The sequence below is a fragment of the Manacus candei genome, unplaced genomic scaffold, assembly GCF_025592945.1.
Source record: "Manacus candei isolate 608988 ecotype Guabito, Panama unplaced genomic scaffold, ASM2559294v1 h1tg000048l, whole genome shotgun sequence".
NCBI classification, from domain to species: Eukaryota; Metazoa; Chordata; class Aves; order Passeriformes; family Pipridae; genus Manacus; species Manacus candei.
In genome coordinates this window covers 4,074,803-4,094,048 of record NW_026138096.1, presented here as the reverse complement: position 1 = coordinate 4,094,048, position 19,246 = coordinate 4,074,803, and the positions used below count along the sequence as shown (strand labels likewise).

The following is a 19,246-nucleotide window of genomic DNA, read 5'->3' as shown; positions in this document are numbered from 1 at the left end:
CCAGAATGTTTAATGCTTAACTGCCATGTTGTATTTAAGCTATACAATCAGCCAAAGAAAATAAAGACACACACACACCATCCAACTGTCCTTTTATATTTTTATTCGGTGTTAAGTAACTCCACAAGAAAACAAAATCAGTTACTCTGGTGTACGTGAAATCAGAACAAGACAACCACTTGAAGCAAAAAGTAGAAACAAATTTCAGCCCAGGAATGGAAAACTGATACTTCAGTGCTATGGATATGCAATGCGCTTCATCCCACAGTGCGGTTCAGCGTACGCCAACCTTTAATGCTTTTGTTGTTGTTGTTGTTGTTGTTGTTTTGTGTGTTTCTATCCATATAGAAAAACTAAAAACCACACTTCAACTCTCACTGAAAGCCTTAGAGCTTTAGCCATTAAACTATGAAAACAAGTAAAGACAATTTGTTATTGCCCAAGCTCAGTATAGGATTTTATTTTCCCCAAAGGTGCTGGAATCATTACACACCACAATGTAACTACGAGCAACACCTTTGATATTTTGAGCCCTTTCTTACCAAAGAAGCAGCTCAAGCCAGTATTAACTGAGCTGAAGTTTGTGTTTGAAATATGTCCATTTGGTCATTTCCTGTTCTCAAATGAAGTTCTATTCCATTCTTCACTGTAGTGATTTGAAGAATTTGTGTGTAAAGTTCTTTTTTTACTTTCATGTTACAGTTAACTAGTTCTCAGTGCAGGTGCTAAACAACCTCTCAAGGAAGCTCCAGAAGAAAGTAAAATATATAAAAATCTATTCAAAGTCTGCAAATAAATTAAGAAAAGAAACTGTAAAGTGTCAAAAGATTTGTTGTATGAATACAAACCCTAAAACATAGTCTAAGAGGAGGACCAAAAGAAAGTCCCTGGGTAAGGGCAACCAAGCCAATTTTAGTAAGGATCTCACCAAAAGCGTTGCACAAAGACTGGCATGGTTCCCCAACCACATATTTAAATTCTTACACTGTCAACTGAATAAAGGCAACAAAACCCAGTTACTCAGAAAGCATTTCTAGCGCAGAACATATTTCAAAGGCAGTTCAGCTCACATTTCAAACAGCTACGTTTCTTGTGAGGTTTATTGCCTGTCAAAATTAATGGTGAAGCTTTTCAAGTCAGTGTTGGACTCTCTGCACTTCCTGGTGTTCTAGACATGCTGCAATCGTGTAGACTAGTTAGTTGTTGTCATTTTTTAAACTAGGAGTTGGTAAAAACTTAGAATGTTTAGTTTTGCAAATATTGCTCCTCCTGGCTTATACATTTTGCATAATGTGTTAAAAGCACAAGGAGTTGATAGTCTTGTACAGATGCAACTTGACAATGTATTGACTTTCTAAGTTAACAAAATAAAATTTAAAAGCAAGTCACATAAAGCAACAATCACTACTGCAATCACACATGTATGTTGTAAGTCATCACCTTCCCTACCCCCACCCACCACACACAGAACTTGCCCCACACATTCTCTCAGGAACACAAAATGAACTACGAGATTTACTAAATTACAGCCACAACAGCAGCTAACTGCAGCAGCCACAGGATTTCTTTCAAGTGAAGCACTGACCCTTTGCATTTAGAACATTGAACACTCTGAGCATTTTAGAGAGTTTCAGTCATTCAAGCTCAAGTTCAGTTACAGGATGCTTTTGCAGGTTACATGAATGCCTTCATCTGCAACAAGACAACATTCTCATTACTCGTTAACAAAATTCACAACAATCCACACATCACCCCAGTGGTTTATTATTTTTGGTGTTACTTTTTAAACTTCTGCCCCACATTGGCAAGTTGCTAAAAAGGACAAAAAAAAGAAAAAAAGGAAAAAAACCCCACATTGCCTCCATACCTACAAAAAATCCTTGGCTTCTCCAGTTAGCAAAAATACAAACCATGGTATCCTCAGTGTTGGTTTGCAGGAGGGGGGGGAATCATAGGATAGAAAACACAGTTTCTGTAAGTCTCTAAAGCACAACCCTGTTGTTCCTACTTCAAAGTTATGAGATTTACTGAATGAAGACTGGACAAGTCATTCATGCTTTTCTCCTGCATTCAGAAAGGCACTGATAGATTACAGTGTTAAGTATTTATCTCCCAGTTCTTAGAGAACAAAGCCTAATGTGCAGAAAGCTGAAGTCTCTGAATAGCAGAAGTAGTTGTAGACACTGCGATGCTAAGAAGATAGTAATAGTGGTAGGGCTACAGTTACGAATGAAAATAACTGCAATTAAGATGCAAAAAAGCAGTGGTACTACTAAGACAAGCACATGCACATCCATTCTTGATTTGACAACACAATCTAGTCTAGTTCAAATAGCCAAGAATTTAACAGTATTTTTTGGGGAAAAAAATCTTCAACAGGACAGCTGTGTCCTCATCTATAAAATAAGCAAGAAGAGAAAGATAAATACACATCTGAATCCATTAACTGAAGAGGAAACTCAAGTTGTTGTTTTAGAGCTACAGACCCTCAAGAAGGATAGTTTTCCATCTCATGTTACTTTTCAACCATCTTTTCTACTCTGCAGTTTTTACAGTTGAGTTCGAGAAAAAAGCTCCTCCTCACACGGATCAGCCCATTCACTTCCACCTTCTGAAGCTGTGTCTTCAGAGCTGGAGCTATCACTGGAGTAGATCTTCTTCCTGAAGCCATTTGGTTTTGCCTCAGCATTTATATCATCTGCACATCTTGCTTCATAAACAGAAGAAACCTAAAGATTTAAACTGACAGTGTTGATGGGGAACAAAAAAGAACACGCTTGCTTTTCTCTGGGCGGGGAGGTTACGTGGTTTTGTAGTTGTCCAAGAGAGATGCCAAGATTACAGGGCAAGTCCTTCTCTTTCCTAAATTAATCCACTATGCAGAAAGGACTGCAGAACAGCAGGATAAAAAGGTGGGGCTTTTATTATTTTTTCCTATTCCTTAATTTTGGGATTTGCACAAAAAAAGCAAAAGAATCAAAAGCAAACTCAGTTAGGATGTATCTTTATCACAGTTTATGTTAGAAAAATTACTGTAAAAGGTATCTCCCAAACTTGGTAGTAAGTATTAAATAGCAAGAAAACACAGCACAGATCTGACTAAACTTCAAGCAAATGTATTTTCAATATATGTTCAGCTGAATCAGTAAAGCCACAGCAAGCATGTCATAGTGTAAATCTAGTGCTATCATCACTATGAAGTTTAAAGGTATATCAGTAAATACATGTGAACATGATATTTTTTCCTTACAGAAAAAAAAAATTATCTTTATGCCTTCAGTTACTGGTCCTTTCTGCCCTCACAATGCATATCAGCCCACTCTACGCTTACTTAGTTGAGGAAAAGAAGACTCATGTTTAACACTCATGACAAGCAAATGCCAAGCATTCCCAAAGGAAACTGGCTTTGCTTATCTACTAGAAGTACAACTATTCGGACAAAGGGTTGTACTCCCCAAAGTACAACACCTTGAGGAATTTTCAGAAGAATGCCCAAGATGTAGAGGAGATTAAAAAACAAAGTAAGGAAAGAAAGGCTTTTGAAGGTTTTTGCAGGAATTTCATTTGAGGTCAGACTGAGAATTGTGATGAAAGAAAAGATGCAGTAGCCCACCCTTATAAAATAAGCAAAAAACTTCCTCCCCCAAACCAACGACAAACTTACCATATTAAAATCTAAAAGATGTTCATCATCATTGGATATTTCCTTTACATCTGCAAGTTCTCCTACACCATTCTCTCCCTTGGCATTTGTATAGCACTCTTACATTGTGTTTGTGGGGGTGTTTCAGAGGAAAAGGAAGAAAAAACAGAATTGAGGAACACTGTTATTTACATTTAGCCAAAATGAAAGCATCCAGAGACGTATTCTTGAAATTCATACTCTAGCCCTCTGTGCTTGTGGGGGATTTTACGGTCTGACACCCTTACAGAGATAAGCATAATACCTTATGGAAACTTCATCAAATCCTGCATGGATAATGAAATAATAAAAGAGGAAGCTACCTACTTAATGAAAACATCTAAAATACTAAAGCATAAAGAGCAAGAATTACTTTCTTATCATAAATGCTTCAGTGCATTTTTCAATTCTGATGCTGCACGGTGTTCCAGATCATTCCTATTTCTATCCCCATACAGTACAGACTGCAACTGCAGCCTGATCCTCACTGAAGCTCAAAAAAACCCCCAGTTGATGTGAATGGCTGTGGTTTCTACTTACCAGAGTAAACTTCTATATAGAATATCAACACATCATATAGATATACATGGATCACATGCATCAATATCCACTTATAAAAAATACCCATACGGAAAAACTGGATACAGTTTGCGAAAGAACAACATCAGCTCTGAGGATAAAGTTCCTTGTTTAAAAAGTCCCGTTTAAAAGCCGAGTCTGGAAGAGCGACCCTCGGGACTGCCGAACCTCACGGACACTGCCCCGCCCCAGCAGGTTCCGCCCGCGGCCGCGCTCCCCCCCCGCAGTTACGGGCCTTCACCGCCAGGGGTCAGCACGAGCCGCTCCCGGCGCCGGGAGCCGCGGGAGACACCGGGAACAACGCGCGGCTCTGCCGCAGGACACCGAACACCCCCCCCCGCTTTGTAAAGACACGGCTGTTGCGAACATGGGAGGTTCTGTGACCAGTCCTGCACGCATCAGCCTGTCTTTCGTTGTGCACATTTCTATAGTTGGGAGCAAAGTAAGTTAAGATGTTCTTGAAAGTAACCCAAACTGTCCTGAACACCCAAGTAAGGGCGTTTTGGCACCGAGAATACGGTTCAGTTGCACTCCTAAAGTAGTTCAGTATCAACCACTGGCTAATCTACTTCCAGATTATTAAGGAACCAGGTCTCAGATCAAATCTTTCTTGCCCTGAACCTCTACCGACAGAAAGCACCAGAGAGCCTATCAATTCAGGATACAAAATGTTCTGGTTTAGCTTCTTGCCGTCTCCCAGAAAAGGTGAACTGGTATGCAGGCAAAAAACCCTGCTTGGATTCTTGCCTGTCCACTGAAAACCTTGGCTGAGTCAGCTGTCAGATACTCCAGATTCCTGGGGGTTCTGGAAGCACACCTGCTTCTGCTCACGAGCAGCCTGCCTACCAGGAGTGGACTTGCTCTCGTGTGGCACAGAAAAATTCCCAGCCTGTCAGTGTGAATGAAGGGAGTGGCCAAGTGGCAAATCCCTCTCCTTCCCAGTCTGAGAGAGATTCCACACATTCACTGAACAACTGGCATGTTATTTATGCAAACCCATAAAAGGTAATCATCATGTTTTCACATTCTTATAAAATTACCTACCAAGTAAGGATTTTCTCAGGATGAAACATTAAGAAACGTAATAAAGTATTTTCAGAGTTAGAGATTCATTTTCTGTTTACTTAATTGCAGGCTCTGGAATTAAGTAAACTTGCATAAATATTAAGACTACTTTAAAACCACTTTCTTTTGAAACCAATTCAGAATCATGCTAGAGATCTACTACAAGTGCAATTGAAGCATCCCAGTTCTCTCTCTGATAAGAGAACTGATTGTGGAAGCTTACTGGTGTGGGTTTTTTATATCTAGACATTAGTTCCAATTCATCTGCAGCAATTCCAGTCCATAACAAGGAGTATTTTGCTCTAACACAGGTGCAACAGCAAGTTAGTTCTAAGAGGCAGAGGTGCTTACCTTCACACTGTGATGCAGGAAAAAGGGGAGAATAGAGCGCCTTTTCCCACCAGCATTGCTTTTCCTGGCTGCCACTCATTCTCTGCAGATTAGTATTCAATATAGGAAAGTGTTTAGACAATAATCACACTTCATTATGCCATAAATAATATACTTACATGTAAAGGAGGAAACCCTGACATTACAACTAATTTGCTAGATCTTACAGGTCACACTGCTCAATTTCTAATCCTAATGGGAAATGACTGTCCAACTACAGCGGAACATCCATTCTCTGAACTCTTACAGCCAATATGAACCATGCTGGGGCTCAGACTTTGCCATACAGAGTTGTACAAATCCAGAACAAAAAAAATTAATTCCAGCCCTACATTTTACAATCTACAGAGAGATGGAGGCATAGTGAAACATTAGTCAATATGGTGGATAGTTAGTGTAAAACGAAACAGAAAAGAAAGAAAAAAGAGCGGCAAAATTTCTAATGTTAAAAGTCTGGAAGGGTGAATCAGCAGTACCAATACCCAATGGGATAACAGAAAATTAAACTAGAGAATTATGTGCCAACATGAGGAAAAAAAGTGGTTATAAGGATGATCAATAATTTGTCTTTATGCTAGAAATAATCAATTCACTAAGAATGCCAAAATACTTCCTCTCTCCTTTATATTTTAATGCTAATTGCAGTTTACCAGAGCCCTTTCCCTATGATATTAATGGACACGGCTAAAATACCAAGGGTTTGTCACAACAGACATGTCCCCAGTTTTATGGCTGCACTGAGGTAACCCCGTTAACCTTCAAAAGATGAGCCAGCTTGTAACATCCTCTATAGATATTAGACAGAATGATTAAAAAACCAAACTACAGTGCAATTACCTACAACAAACATTAACAAATGAGCTTCAACACTGACTTTCTACCCAGCTTCCTCCTCTGTAAGCCTGAGAACATTTAAGCATGGAAAATTAATGAACCTCCTTTTGTTCCTCCTTACACTACTGTAGACTAAACATCTATTCCTTAAAACACTTATTCCTTAATAAAGAGAAGTTCCTCTCACACCAAAGGAGCAACTCAAGAGTGCTGTATCCACACACATGTACCAGATTCAACTTATTTTTTCTCATGAAATTGTGCTGGTTTCCTCTCATAAGACCGAGGAACAGTCCTTTTGGAACCACTCTCCAAAAATTCAAACTCCAATTCTAGAAAAGGGAGTTCTTAGAAAGTTAAACCACAGGTTGGTGTCTTTTTCAACATTACCCAAAAAAAAAAAAAAAAAGGAGAGGAAAAAAAAGAAAGCTCAAGGGTATTTGAAGCAGGGCTTAATAAGAAATATGTGCATTTACAAATAAATTCAATCATGGAAGCCTCACTCTGTGCTGACTGTAGATAGAGGTGTCTAAACTCCATGGGCACAATGCTTTATTAACTTCAAAGCCTCTTCCATCGCTGCTGTCACACCTGCACAGGGGATAAGCTGGATGAACCACAGCAGGTGACAAGCAAAGCCAGCTGGAGGCTGGCAGGGGACAACGAGCTGCAGTGGACTCCCTGGGCTAAGGCACCTTTGGAACCCATGCATGTGCTGCAGGATGGCTCGGGGAGTGAGCTGACACTTCTGTGCTTCCCTCAGAGCCTCAGTGCCTGCAGAGCAGGAGGAGGTCAGACAGGTCCCAGCTTGGAGCAGAGGCAGCCTGGCAGGACTTCACTCTGAGCTCAGACCCAGCCCTCTGCCCTCACATCGGCCCTCATGCTGGGTGTTATTTCTAAACCAGCATTACTGTCAGGTGTGTGAAGCAAAAGGACAGATGTGTAAAGACTGGCTCCATACTAAAGCCATTTGGGGGTTTAGTTTGGGAGTGGACGAAGGGCAGTAGCTGATGTCCATTTTATATGTTTACTGAAGAAAACAATTTTTTTCCTATGGATGTTTAAATGTTTACTATAACTGCCCAGTCTGTCATCATAACAATTTTTGTGAATTGAAGAAACACTCCCAATCAGTAAATACAAAACACCAACTCTAGAATACTACCATGAGTCTACCCTCCTTTGTTGGCAATCTTTCCCGTTTGAAACAGCATTTTCAATTTTATATCTCCTCCTCCTCTCTCACACACATACTCACATACACTTCCAGTGTTTTATGAAAAGTTTTACTGAATTGGTCAGATACCCACCTAAATAGCTTTTATTCACAATGGTTCTGGTATTAGAAATTGCAACTAGAAGTCTCTCCTCTCTGAAACTATTCGTATTTATTTTACTTTATTCTTAAGCAGAACTCAAAGACAGCAAGGCAAACCAACTGCAATGCTGTTCCACTCCAGTCTTGCTGCAGGTGAGAGAGAACACTGATAGGTTTCCCTTCTTGTTTTACAGGTAGGCATAGGGTAACTGAGGCTTCTCCTAGAGACTCTGGTTGAGGCAATGTAAAATGACTTCAGGACCTCAGCATTCACAAGCACAAACACTACTGTAACGTTACAGCAATGCAAGATTCTCCTGCCCCAAGTCTTGGCTGATTTAAACCACTATTTGTGAGCTTTCTGTAGATTTGAGTCTGAACTGCACAGTTACATGCAGAAACTAAAACTCCAATTCTGCTTCTGGTCCTATCACCTTTCCCACCCCAAAAGCTAAGCTAACCCAACAGCAGAAAAAACAAATTTAATGTTTGCTATTGTCTAAAGTTTGAAAGGGTAAAATAGTTTCAAAACTTTAAATAGTAAATACTAAATAGTATGTCTTTCATTGGCCTCTACTGCACATTTGTTCCTCGTAACATCACTCTATGTCTGCTTTCTCAAATGAGCCTTCCCAAGAACTTTATACAACAGCAGGGCTGTCCACTTAAGTCTTTCATCCAAAACTTCATGTGAAACCTCTGGTATACAAAAGAACAATTATTCCTTGCAAACATCAGTAAAAATATTTTCTAAAGGAACAAAAGCAAATATTATGTTTTTTTCAACTAAAAAAGGAAATTTTAGTGCAGCTAATGCGAAGGAGGGAGTTTGTGAGCTTAAGTGGGTAACAACCATTTTAAAAAGTGTATTGGATCTCCAGCATAACAATGGAAAAGCAATTCACTACCTTAAGGATACATCTGAATAAAATGCAAAACCAACGGAGAAGTGAAAGATGTTTCCTGCACTGTGAATGCCATTTCCTACAGCTCACGACATTTTTCCTCACTTCGTCCATTCACACACACAGTTGAAATGAGGGAGCCCAGGAAAATTCCTGTTCTACACACTTTTATTGTATTGCTGCTTTCTTGGCAAGACTGCTATGGACAGCATCATGAGACTGATTAACTGATGAAGCAGCATTGCAAGAATGCAGCAGGATATCATAGCATATTGATCTGGGCACAAGGACAAGCACTTTGGTGAACACACCTCAGCCTGGGAGCTGGGCTGGCCAGAACACCCAGTTAGGTGCATTTTTCTCTTTTGCTCATTTCGTTTGTGTAAAGTGTTCCATGCTCACTACAGCCAGGGATGTATCCAACACCACTGTGTTTAACTGGGAACAGCAGGCAGCCTGATAAACAGCACATTTCAGTGGAACTGTGTGTTTGCTGGCAGAGCTGAAATGTAACTGAAGTTTCTGTATGGCAGGACACTAAGACAACTCTTAGGAATATCTTTGACAAGGGCATTTGGGCAGGTGAGGAAACTGTGACGACTAAAGTTGGGAAAGACCAGATCTAGGAGCATGAACGCAGTTACTCACAGGAAAAGTCCCAGCCATAAGGTAAAATAATAAAGCTGGTACTGCCCTGTATGAGGTTTGGTTACCTGAATGCTAAATGCACAGACGGAAAAGCTACAAAAAAAAGGTAGGAGAAATTTGGAGGGGGGCAGGAGGTTGAGGTTTTTCCCCTCTCTCCTTATGATTACAGACGTATTTGATAAAAAAGAAAAACACCCCTTATTTTATTTATATTTTGTCATAAATATATATTTTTAAATATTTTTCCTCAGATAAGAGCTTGATTGCTCATACTTTATTAGCAATTTACTTTATTATTTTTTCTTGGCAGAAAATAATAGTTTTATTTTGCAACATCACAAATTTCTAAGGGAGCACTTATGAATATGCAATATGGTTTTTTCTCCACCAAGAAGCGGTACAGCTTGTGCTTAACAATTTAAATCTTATTTCATCAACAATCTGCATAGGGAGAAATATTAGTATTTTTTTAACTATTCCTTAACTAACAATTTTGTATGAGGCAGGAATAATTTTTTTTTATTTCCTTGATTCCATCAGAAGTTTTCCCCTACAGTTACAGACAAACATCCAGAGCAAGTTCATACAGCAGCTTAGTCATTTGCCAGTCAGAAAAGTTACACTGGTCAGAACTTTGTTCTTCAAGCAAAATTTATGCAAAGCATCTTCTCAGAGCTGGGATCTAGAGCTGTAAAGACCATCTGCTGAGGGTCTTGAAAAAAAGGGCACTTTCATTATTTCATAGAAAAGTTTAATTAAATTTTTCATCTACCCATGTAAATAGCTGTTATTTTTGATCTAAATTGGTATGCCTTTCAGGATAGGCTATTTGTGCTTTAGATACTAATTTGGAAACACCATCACAGAGTATTCGTACTCCTTCAGGATGCATGCTGACAAGAGTCATGGCCGTGACAAGAGGTTTGCAGAATGTGAACACAATAAGCACTAAAGCCTCAGTATGGTCTGAATGAATATTATCAGAAGTGTTACAATTGACAGTTTCATAACCAAGAACAGAGAAAGTCATATTAATCTGGAAGTACAGATTTCTTGTTGCTCTGCAATCCCTTACTATCAGGAAGAATACAAGAAACACGTGAGTAATTTAGAAGTCAAAGCAGCAATGAACCCAATTGAATCCCATTCCAAAAGATCAGATGCTAATTTTAGTTCAGCCAGTCAGTGAAGATACACTTGGTTCAAGTAGCTGGTCACAAATAAAGAAGGGGACCTGAGTCTGGATTTTATGTTCTTAAAACCTATTTGGCAGTAACCTAATTGCTGAATTTCACTGAAAATACATGAGCAAGGGACCCTATGAGATAATCTAGTCTCTGTTCCTGCAGAAAGCTGGAGTCAACTACAATGCACTATTTCTCTACTCAATCTCTTCAAGGCAGAATTTCCACTGCTTCCCTAAAAATAACTGACCCTTACAGTAATGCTCGTTGGCTGGTTGGAATTCTTATTCTTCAATTTCCCTTACTGTGACTTAAGGTCATGACATCCCCTTCTTCTGTGTTTCCCAGAGCCTACAAAGCAACACAGCTTCTCCCTTATCTCCTCTAACTATGAACGTGGCTTCTGCAAAACTGCTGCCTCTGCTTCAAGTCTCTTACTTGAGATAAAACACCCCCAGTTCCTTCACTCTCTTTTCATAAATGGTGATCTTTGTGTTGCTCTCCTCAAGATATCTGTCTTGATAGACAGAACCAGAGCTCAGCCCAGTACTCCAGCAGAGCAATTCCATCCCCTCTTACAGAAGGGCATTCCTGTTTCTGTATCTCAGTGTTGCTTTTGCAGTGTGTCATTCCTGATTTACACTCGGTTATGATCTACTTAGAGATGCTTTTCTATTTCATATCATTTCTTCCCCTGTCACTTCTCACACTGTGTTTGTAAAGAGGATTATTATTTTCTTTAAAATTTTATTTGTCCCTGCAGGATTGCCATTTTATGTTTTAGGCCACTGCTCCTATTTAACAATCTTTGGATTCTAATCCTGTCTTCCACTGCAGACTTTCCCAATTTATTATCATCAGGGATTTTCATAAACATGCCCCACACCAGAAAAAATTATCAACTTTCTTGTCCTCCAGTAAACCACTGACTGTTATTTTGAGAGCACAATCTTTTCGCTAAACCAGTACTTTAAAACTTTTTCAGTTTCTCATGCATTTGGGCCATTTACAGCTTAAAATATTTCTTTAGGGAATTTAAAAGAGTCCTTGGTAACACCCCAAGTTCCATTTTCCTCCTTTAAAAAATATATTTGCTTTTTATATATTTTCTATCATCCATGTGTTCTCAAACAAGTATACTACTAGACTTTTCTCAAATTACTTGCTGCTCCTCATGATATTCAGCTGAATATTGCTATGACTAGCTGAAACAGGTGTAGTTTATCTGTACTACTCCTTTACTTAATTTCTTTTCAGTAACAATGACAACAAATGCACTAATCAATACCTTGGACATTACCTTTTCACAGCTTCCCAAGCCTGTTAGTTCTGTCTCTCAAATATCTTTCAGTCAGTTTTCTGTTTCTGATTCACTTCTGGGACTTTAAAGTGTACCATATCTTTATTTTATTGGCTTACTTTAAACCTTGGGTTTTTTCTCATGATTTTGATACTGTTGTTGTGAACTCTCTTTTTTAGGTCCTCTCATACAGACTAGTACCACCCTTCAATACTCCAGCAACTTAATGTTTTCTTAATTAGAATGTTAGAGCTTAAGAGTATTTGTAGGTGTTTTCATCATCTGCCACGATCAGCACTTACCAAGAGCTATCTGGACCAGTCCTTTCTTAGATAGCCCCAAATTACTCTCTCTTACAATGAAGTCCTTTGCTTTGTAAGTGGATGACTCTACATGCTCTTTTTCCACTTGATTCCCCTGATTTTAAGGCACACAGCAGACCCCTCTGAATTTTGTGTCCCTCTTACCGCTACCTGGATTTATGGCAGCTTACCTGCTACACTGCTGACCTCAGAACCACCATAAGACACCCCTCCTTCCCTTCCTCTCTTCACAGCCCTTCCTGGAGGGGGGTTGCACACTTACATTACCCCAGTGAACACAGTCCCTCACCAAATCTCATGGCCAATTCAGTCATGAGATCCACAATCACTTAAACTGTTTTTGCAAGTAGAATTCCCTCAACCCCCAAACCATTATCTTAGGCACGTTCACACCTGAACAGTGTGGTACTGATCCCAACCAAACCCACAGGGCCTTTTATCTAACTCAGGGACTCATCAGCACGGGCATTCTTGGAGCACACCTACTAGACTGGGGCCCATGAAACATCTGTTGACAAGAGATTCAGTGTTGGTATATTCATGGTATATATTCAGAGACCATTAACTGGTCCAGACTGGGTACTTACCCACGATTCCAGGGCTAAATGGTCAGAGCATTTACTGGGAAAAAAAGGACTGTACTTTTGGAGGGTCAAGGGAGTGTGTTTGTGAGGTTTTATGTAGTTTTTTGGGTGGCATGAGCTTGTGGTTTTTTGCAGGGGTAGCTTGGTTTGGATTTTTTTTTGTGTTTTGTTGTTTGGTTGGGTTTGATTTTTTTTTAATCTTGAGGCTAGGTATATAATTATCATTCATGTTTGGAGAACTTCTGCAGGAGCTATTAGCAAATTCCTGCTGCAAAATACACTGTGATTCTAAAAGAAGTGTTCTAATACAGAAGGTAAGAGGGAGGAAACTGAACCAGATTATTTCCCCACAGTCTTATAAATAGGAGGTATTCAGAGACGTGTGTTTGCACAGCACATATATAACTCAAGTTTAACTGATGCAAACCAGAATGTGTTACTATTACACTGTGGTCTATATTAGTATCTTCACAACCATTATTTATGCAAAAATATTGCAGGTATCTCAGAACATAACTCAAACTTCATGTTAAATGACAGTGAGTTAAATGATAACTTTAATTTCTGTCATAAGTCAAGCAGAGAAACACAGAAGTTTCATTTTAAAAAAAATCTTTACAAATATTGATCTATACTAATTGGTCAATACCACAGCTTCTGCTCAAGTTTTCTTTCCCATGCATGTATGTGTGGGGTGTCCACAAAAAATGTTTCTCCTAGACTGTCCTAATTCTAGGCATTTCCTATTGATTTTGTTTAATGCTCATGAAAATAAATAATACCACTCTTAAAAAGAAAAAAGTTCACACACATCTTTTATAGACACTTAAGTAAAACAAGAAATTTAGATAAATGTTCTTGAGCCAAGAAGTCAATTATTTTCAGACTCAAACAACTGGTGCTTAGGAAAGCCCAGAGTGTGCACACACCTCTCGAGACATGGTAGATGCAGCCAGGTAAGTTAAGCCAGGCTGTCTCATTTTAGGATGCAATCAGGCTCCTCAAGGCCCCCAGGAAAAGCTTAATTGCAAACCAAACTGGAGTCTAGACTGCTGAGAGGGTTGTTGGCCCTTTGTACTTCTCAGTGGTTTATCAATTTGTAGCTATGAAAATGCCTACAAAATCGTGAGACCTGAGCAAGGGAAGCAGTTTTCCTCTTGCACTAAGGAACGTAAAGAAAATAAAATACCAGAGCTTTTTGAGCACTATTCACTACCAAAGACTCAGAGCTACCACAAACTATCAAACCACTGTTAACTTATACCAGCCACTTACTACTTTCTAGAATGGATAAGTGGTTGAAGGGAAGATGAGAATAAACATTCTCATGGAGCACTGCACATCCAGAAAGGAGATCTGGAAAGGGCTGAAAGGAAGTGTAGGCTCTTGCTGTCACAAGTAACTGTATTACACCATTTGTTCACTCATTAGGCCCTAATGCATGATGAAATCAAATTGCACTTACTCCTGGTAGAAGGCAATTCCAGAATCTGTTCTGACTTACAGTCTAAGTCTATTAATTTTTTCAGTGACTCTTTCTGCAAGGCCTGGCACAAACACAGAAACTTCCTGGACTCAGCAGAGATTTCTGAAGACACTTCATCTCTATCAGCTTAACAGAGCAGCAGGAACCAAGATGTCTAGAAAAGGTCTGGAAAGTTACAGATTTGATTCCCTTGTGTGAGCAGCTGACACCAACTTATTGACACAGGGAAGAGAAGCAATTAACTTAAAGGAGGATGAGAGCAGAAACAAATAGGAAAGAAGGAAAATAAGGAAGTCTGATTTCATTCAACAAAAAGGTGAACTTTAGTTTTAACAAGAGGAAGGTTAGCTTTCCATATATGAGTCAGTGTTTCAAACTTATAACTGAGGAGTGTACCATTGCACAACAGAAGCTGGGTGCAACTCTTCAGCTGAAAATGAAAAAAAATTCCCTCCTAATGTAAATAAGATAACTGCTGAATGTGTGAAGAGGAGGCTGAAGAGGAAAAGAAAATGTAAGATGTAAGGAAAAGAAAATGTAAGATGCAACTTACACTTGTCCAGACAGTATCTCTGGGCTGGCCACACAAGTAATTATTTTAATAGTTAAATATTTCTTCTCAAGAGCAGAGGGAGCTCACAGAAAGAAAAACCTGGGATATTTTTGGCTGGAAAGAATTTTTGCTCTTGATTATTACTTAACTTATGCTATGATTACCTAAAAGAAAACTCTGAGCTTAACTCATAGTTATACCGAGGCTTTCTTACAGTACTATAGCAGTGATGGATATTTTGAATTCATGTTTTATTTCTTTTTGTGTCTATGCTGACAAGAGGATGTTGAAATTTCCAGAGAATATATCCTTTCTACAAGTCTTTCTTTGCTCAAGTTTACAACTCCAAATCCTTCCATTTGGAAGTAGCTATATTGAAAAGACTGGCTTCAGATCTTTCCCTTCAGAATTTTAAAATATGTTTGAATCAAAAGCAGCAATATTTCATGACTCAAACTTTATGCACATTTTAACACTTTATATGTAAATCAGATAACCTAAAGACCTAAGGTAAACAGATTTAAAAGTCACATGAGTGTACACATGCATATATTTCTAAAGGTATGCAAGATGACACCAAAATGCCTGAAGATGGCTAATTTTTCACAGAATCACTGAATGACTGAGGTTTAAGGGGCACTCTGGAGGTCATCATGTCCAACTCCCCCTGCTCAAGCTGGGCCATGTAGAGCAGGCTGCCCAGGACCTTGTCCAGACATCATTTGAGATCTCCCAAGGATGGAGACTCTACAACCTTCCTGGGCAACCTGTGCCAGCACTCGGTCACCCTTACAATAAGAAAGTTTATTCTTATGTTCAGATGGAACCTCCAGTGCTTCTACAATGCTGTATTTTCTAGAGATCTATACAATCACAAACATTTAAATTGAACTGTCACATGAGAAACTGCTGGTTACCAGCTGCCAGCTGCAAATTCTGTAATTTTATATATCCACATACCTCTTCATGCTCTCCTGAAGAAACAGGATTATCCTCATACGTGGGGAAATGACACCCTGCTTTACAACTGCAAAACCTGCCAGTCTCCTCACGTGGCTCCACTATTCTGCAGTTTACTTTAGAGCTCTCCACCGCTCTCCCTTCTAGAGATTCTTTCATACTGCATTCTAAACAGGGATCTTGGTTTCCTACTGGCAACATCCCGGCCGACTCTTCTTGGGAATCCAATGATGTTTGTGCACTCTTCTCCATTCCAGACTTTTTTAATCTGGGAAGGAATTTTCCAGATTCGAGCTCTGATTTTCCATAATAATGCCCTTCTTTTTCTGCATCTTCTTCCAGAGGTTTGAGATCTGCTTGCGGATCCTCAAACACATCTACTTGAGGAGGGACAGCAATACCTCCCTCATCTTTTTCTGACTCAAATTCTGACTCGCTTCCACCCCCTGGAGAAAGTTCAGATGCAGAAATTGGGCGAAAGTGAGTCCTCGGAGAAATCCGTATAGCCCTGTACTGAGTTCGATCAACACCACATATCCTGGGGTGTAAAACCTCACTGTCTGAATCAGAGCACAGAATTGACTTAGGTTTAAAACTAGGGCTGAAAGATGCGATTCCTTCTGGCTCAAACGAACACTCGACATGAAGAACTTGTGAAAATGGATTGTTCAGGTCAAAGGAAGAGAATGAGTATTCAAGCCCTGGTTCTTCGACTTGAAAGTTACCACAAGTTCCCAGTAAGTCTTCATGGAAGATAAAAGAAAAACCCTTATTTAATCCGTTATCTCCACTCTTTGATTGCTCGTTCTGTTCAAATGATACAAACGGCCTCCACAATTGCCTATGGCCAGGGGCAAAGCTATTACCTGGAGTCATGAAAACATCTGTACCAGCAATTGTCACCACATCGGAGGCTGCACATTGCAATAAGCTCCCCTTTGAGTGACTAGGTGGCACCACTGCCCATTCTCCATCACTGTTAAAAGTTTTGAGCTCCCCATACACGCCACCAAGTATAAATGAGTTTTCTTTATCCTGGTTAACATCCCAAGGTTTTGATGGTGTGGTATAGTCACCACCATCTACTTTTGATAAATCATTTGAGACAAAGGCTCTCTTCTCTACATTCTCCTTTTGACCTTCCCAAAGGTGATACTCTGATCTCTGCACTGCTTTATTGGGTTCCTGGAGGGTTTCAACTTTTGCTTCTGTATCCAAACAGCAGCAATAGTTATTTACATCAGTTGAAAACAATTCATCTTCTATTCCTTCTATTTCTACCATTGCTGCAGAATTTCTGTCTGTCATATTTGTCCAAATATCTTTAATAACCCCTGAGCTGTAGCCATCTCCATGTGGACTGCCTTCACTACACCCTTGTGTAGTTTCATAGTCTTTACTTTCTGCTTTTTGTTCTAGCTGAATACCACAGACAGATTCTAGCTTAGATTTCTTTTTGAAAATCAAAGTGGGCATTTCTCCTAAAGTTCTAGCTTGTTGCTGGCAGGTTTCTTCTGGCAAAAAATCTAGAATTTCTTCATCTACATAATTCGAAGATACTCTAGGAACTACATAATTCATATCTTCAGCATTAAATTGCGTGGATTCTTCATATGGAATATTTAAAGTCTCATTGTCTGAACGTGTTTCTTCCGAGTGTGACCATGGACTACAGGTTCTTGTTGAAAGATTGGAACAGTGTTCATTTTCATCAAAGGCACTATTTTTGGTCCATATTAGCAATCTAGACTGTGTTTTCCCAAGAATATTAGCAGTGCTACTAGAATCTGCATTTTCATTTCCCAAGTTGAGTGTTTCAAAAGAAAATGGTAAAACAGAGTTACTGCATTGCACTTCAAACACTGAAAAACAAGAGTTTATACCAGACCCTTCATTAATATCTGAAAAGAGCTCTTGATTGCCAGCAAGCATGTGTGAATTAAGCATTGTGCTGTCTAGGATGGGGGAGAATCTGATCGGAGAATCTCCTCCAAAACTTTCCCCATCTGCATCACCAGAACTAGAAGATGAACAGCACTCCCAAAATTGAGCTAAATTACTAAGGTCTTGCAAGAACCACCCTTCAGCACCAACAGAGCTGGTCGAATCAGTCCATATTGCACTTTCCCCTTGCAACTCCATTCCATCTAACACTATGCAACATTCTGCCTCAAAATCAGTTTTTTCTTTACTCTTCTGTCGAATCATATTTAAAATCCGACTCTCCCCTTGCATCGTATCTGAGGCACCAGGATCCAACATGGATTGATCAATATCCACTTCATAGAAGTGCGTTAGTTCTGACAGATGAACATCATCTAAATATTTGTCGTCCTCTGGTTGAGAACATATTGAGGTCCCAGCGAGGTCAATATCCTCATTTAGAACTGCAGGCATTTCTACAAAGTGACCATCGATGAAAGTACCTGCTGCGAGGTATGTTTTATGAATATTATTGTTGCTAATACAAAGACCATGCACTGATTCAGACAACTCTTCCACAGCCTCCGATGTCACACCACATATATCTTCTCTGTTGCGGTACGTAGTCTCCAGCTTGCTTTTTCTGCTGAGAGGAACGAAGTACTCCGTGATCGGCTCAGTATACCACAAGGGCTCTTCTTTATATTCCTTCTCATTCCTGCTGTCTAAATACAAATCTTTTCCATCGCTACCGCCAGCTTCTTTTCTTCCTATTTCTTTTAATGGCCTTTTACCTCTTTTGCACAGTTGTTTGATGGACCCGCTGCTGCTGCTGCTGCTGCTTCCGCTGTGGACTTTTCTGTCAGCCTTTTCACCAGCTTTCACTGACAGCCTGCTCTGCCCATTACGCCCCTTTTTGTTCCGAACCTCTCTTGTTTTGTGTCTTACTTTAATACATTTCATTGATGCCTTGTATTCACCTTGATTACCACTAGAACTTGAGCCAGCCTCACTGGATCCAGACGACCAGGAGCGGGGACGCATCTTTCCCTCAGACTTATGTCGGACTTGCTTTTTGTACAGACCAGGCTTCTCTTCAACAGTGTTGCTACTAAATTTGTTTTCTTTCTCGTTTTTACTTTTCTTCTGCTGGGTTCTTTCCTGTACAGTGGCCGATACTTTATTACTTCTGTCTTTAGTTACTTCACTTTCACTGTGGCAGTCCTTTGGAGAAGATGTATCCGTGCTAGTTGGTGGAACAGTGGATGAAGATGAGGAGCTAGAGTAAGAGCATACTTTGGATTTATTCCATACAGTCATAATTTCCTGCAGGCAAACTGGCTTTTCAGAAAGAGGAGGAAATGCTTCATAGTACCTAAAAGCAAAATAAAAGGGACATTAGGATCATAGAGCTTCAGATGGGCATTAAGATTAGAAAGTATTACTAAAAACACACCAAAACACCAACAACCTAAAAAATCTAGTTTGCTCTATATATGCACAAGCCACTCA

The 19,246-nt window shown here is 39.6% G+C and overlaps 1 protein-coding gene across 3 annotated transcripts in view; it reads right to left on the bottom strand.

Annotated features, from left to right (window-relative positions):
- Positions 1–86: 86 nt before the first annotated feature.
- KIAA0232 (KIAA0232 ortholog) overlaps positions 87–19,246 on the bottom strand; it is a 67,126-nt gene continuing 47,966 nt past the window's right edge. For 2 of the 3 annotated variants that reach the window (XM_051798311.1, XM_051798313.1), the window contains 3 exons: positions 15,812–19,109; positions 5,678–5,759; positions 2,736–3,762 (listed from right to left, as the gene is read on the bottom strand). In XM_051798311.1, the coding sequence (XP_051654271.1) occupies positions 3,365–3,762; positions 5,678–5,759; positions 15,812–19,109 (3,778 nt within the window). In that variant the 3' untranslated portion in view covers positions 2,736–3,364. The other variant, XM_051798312.1, reaches the window with a different exon arrangement.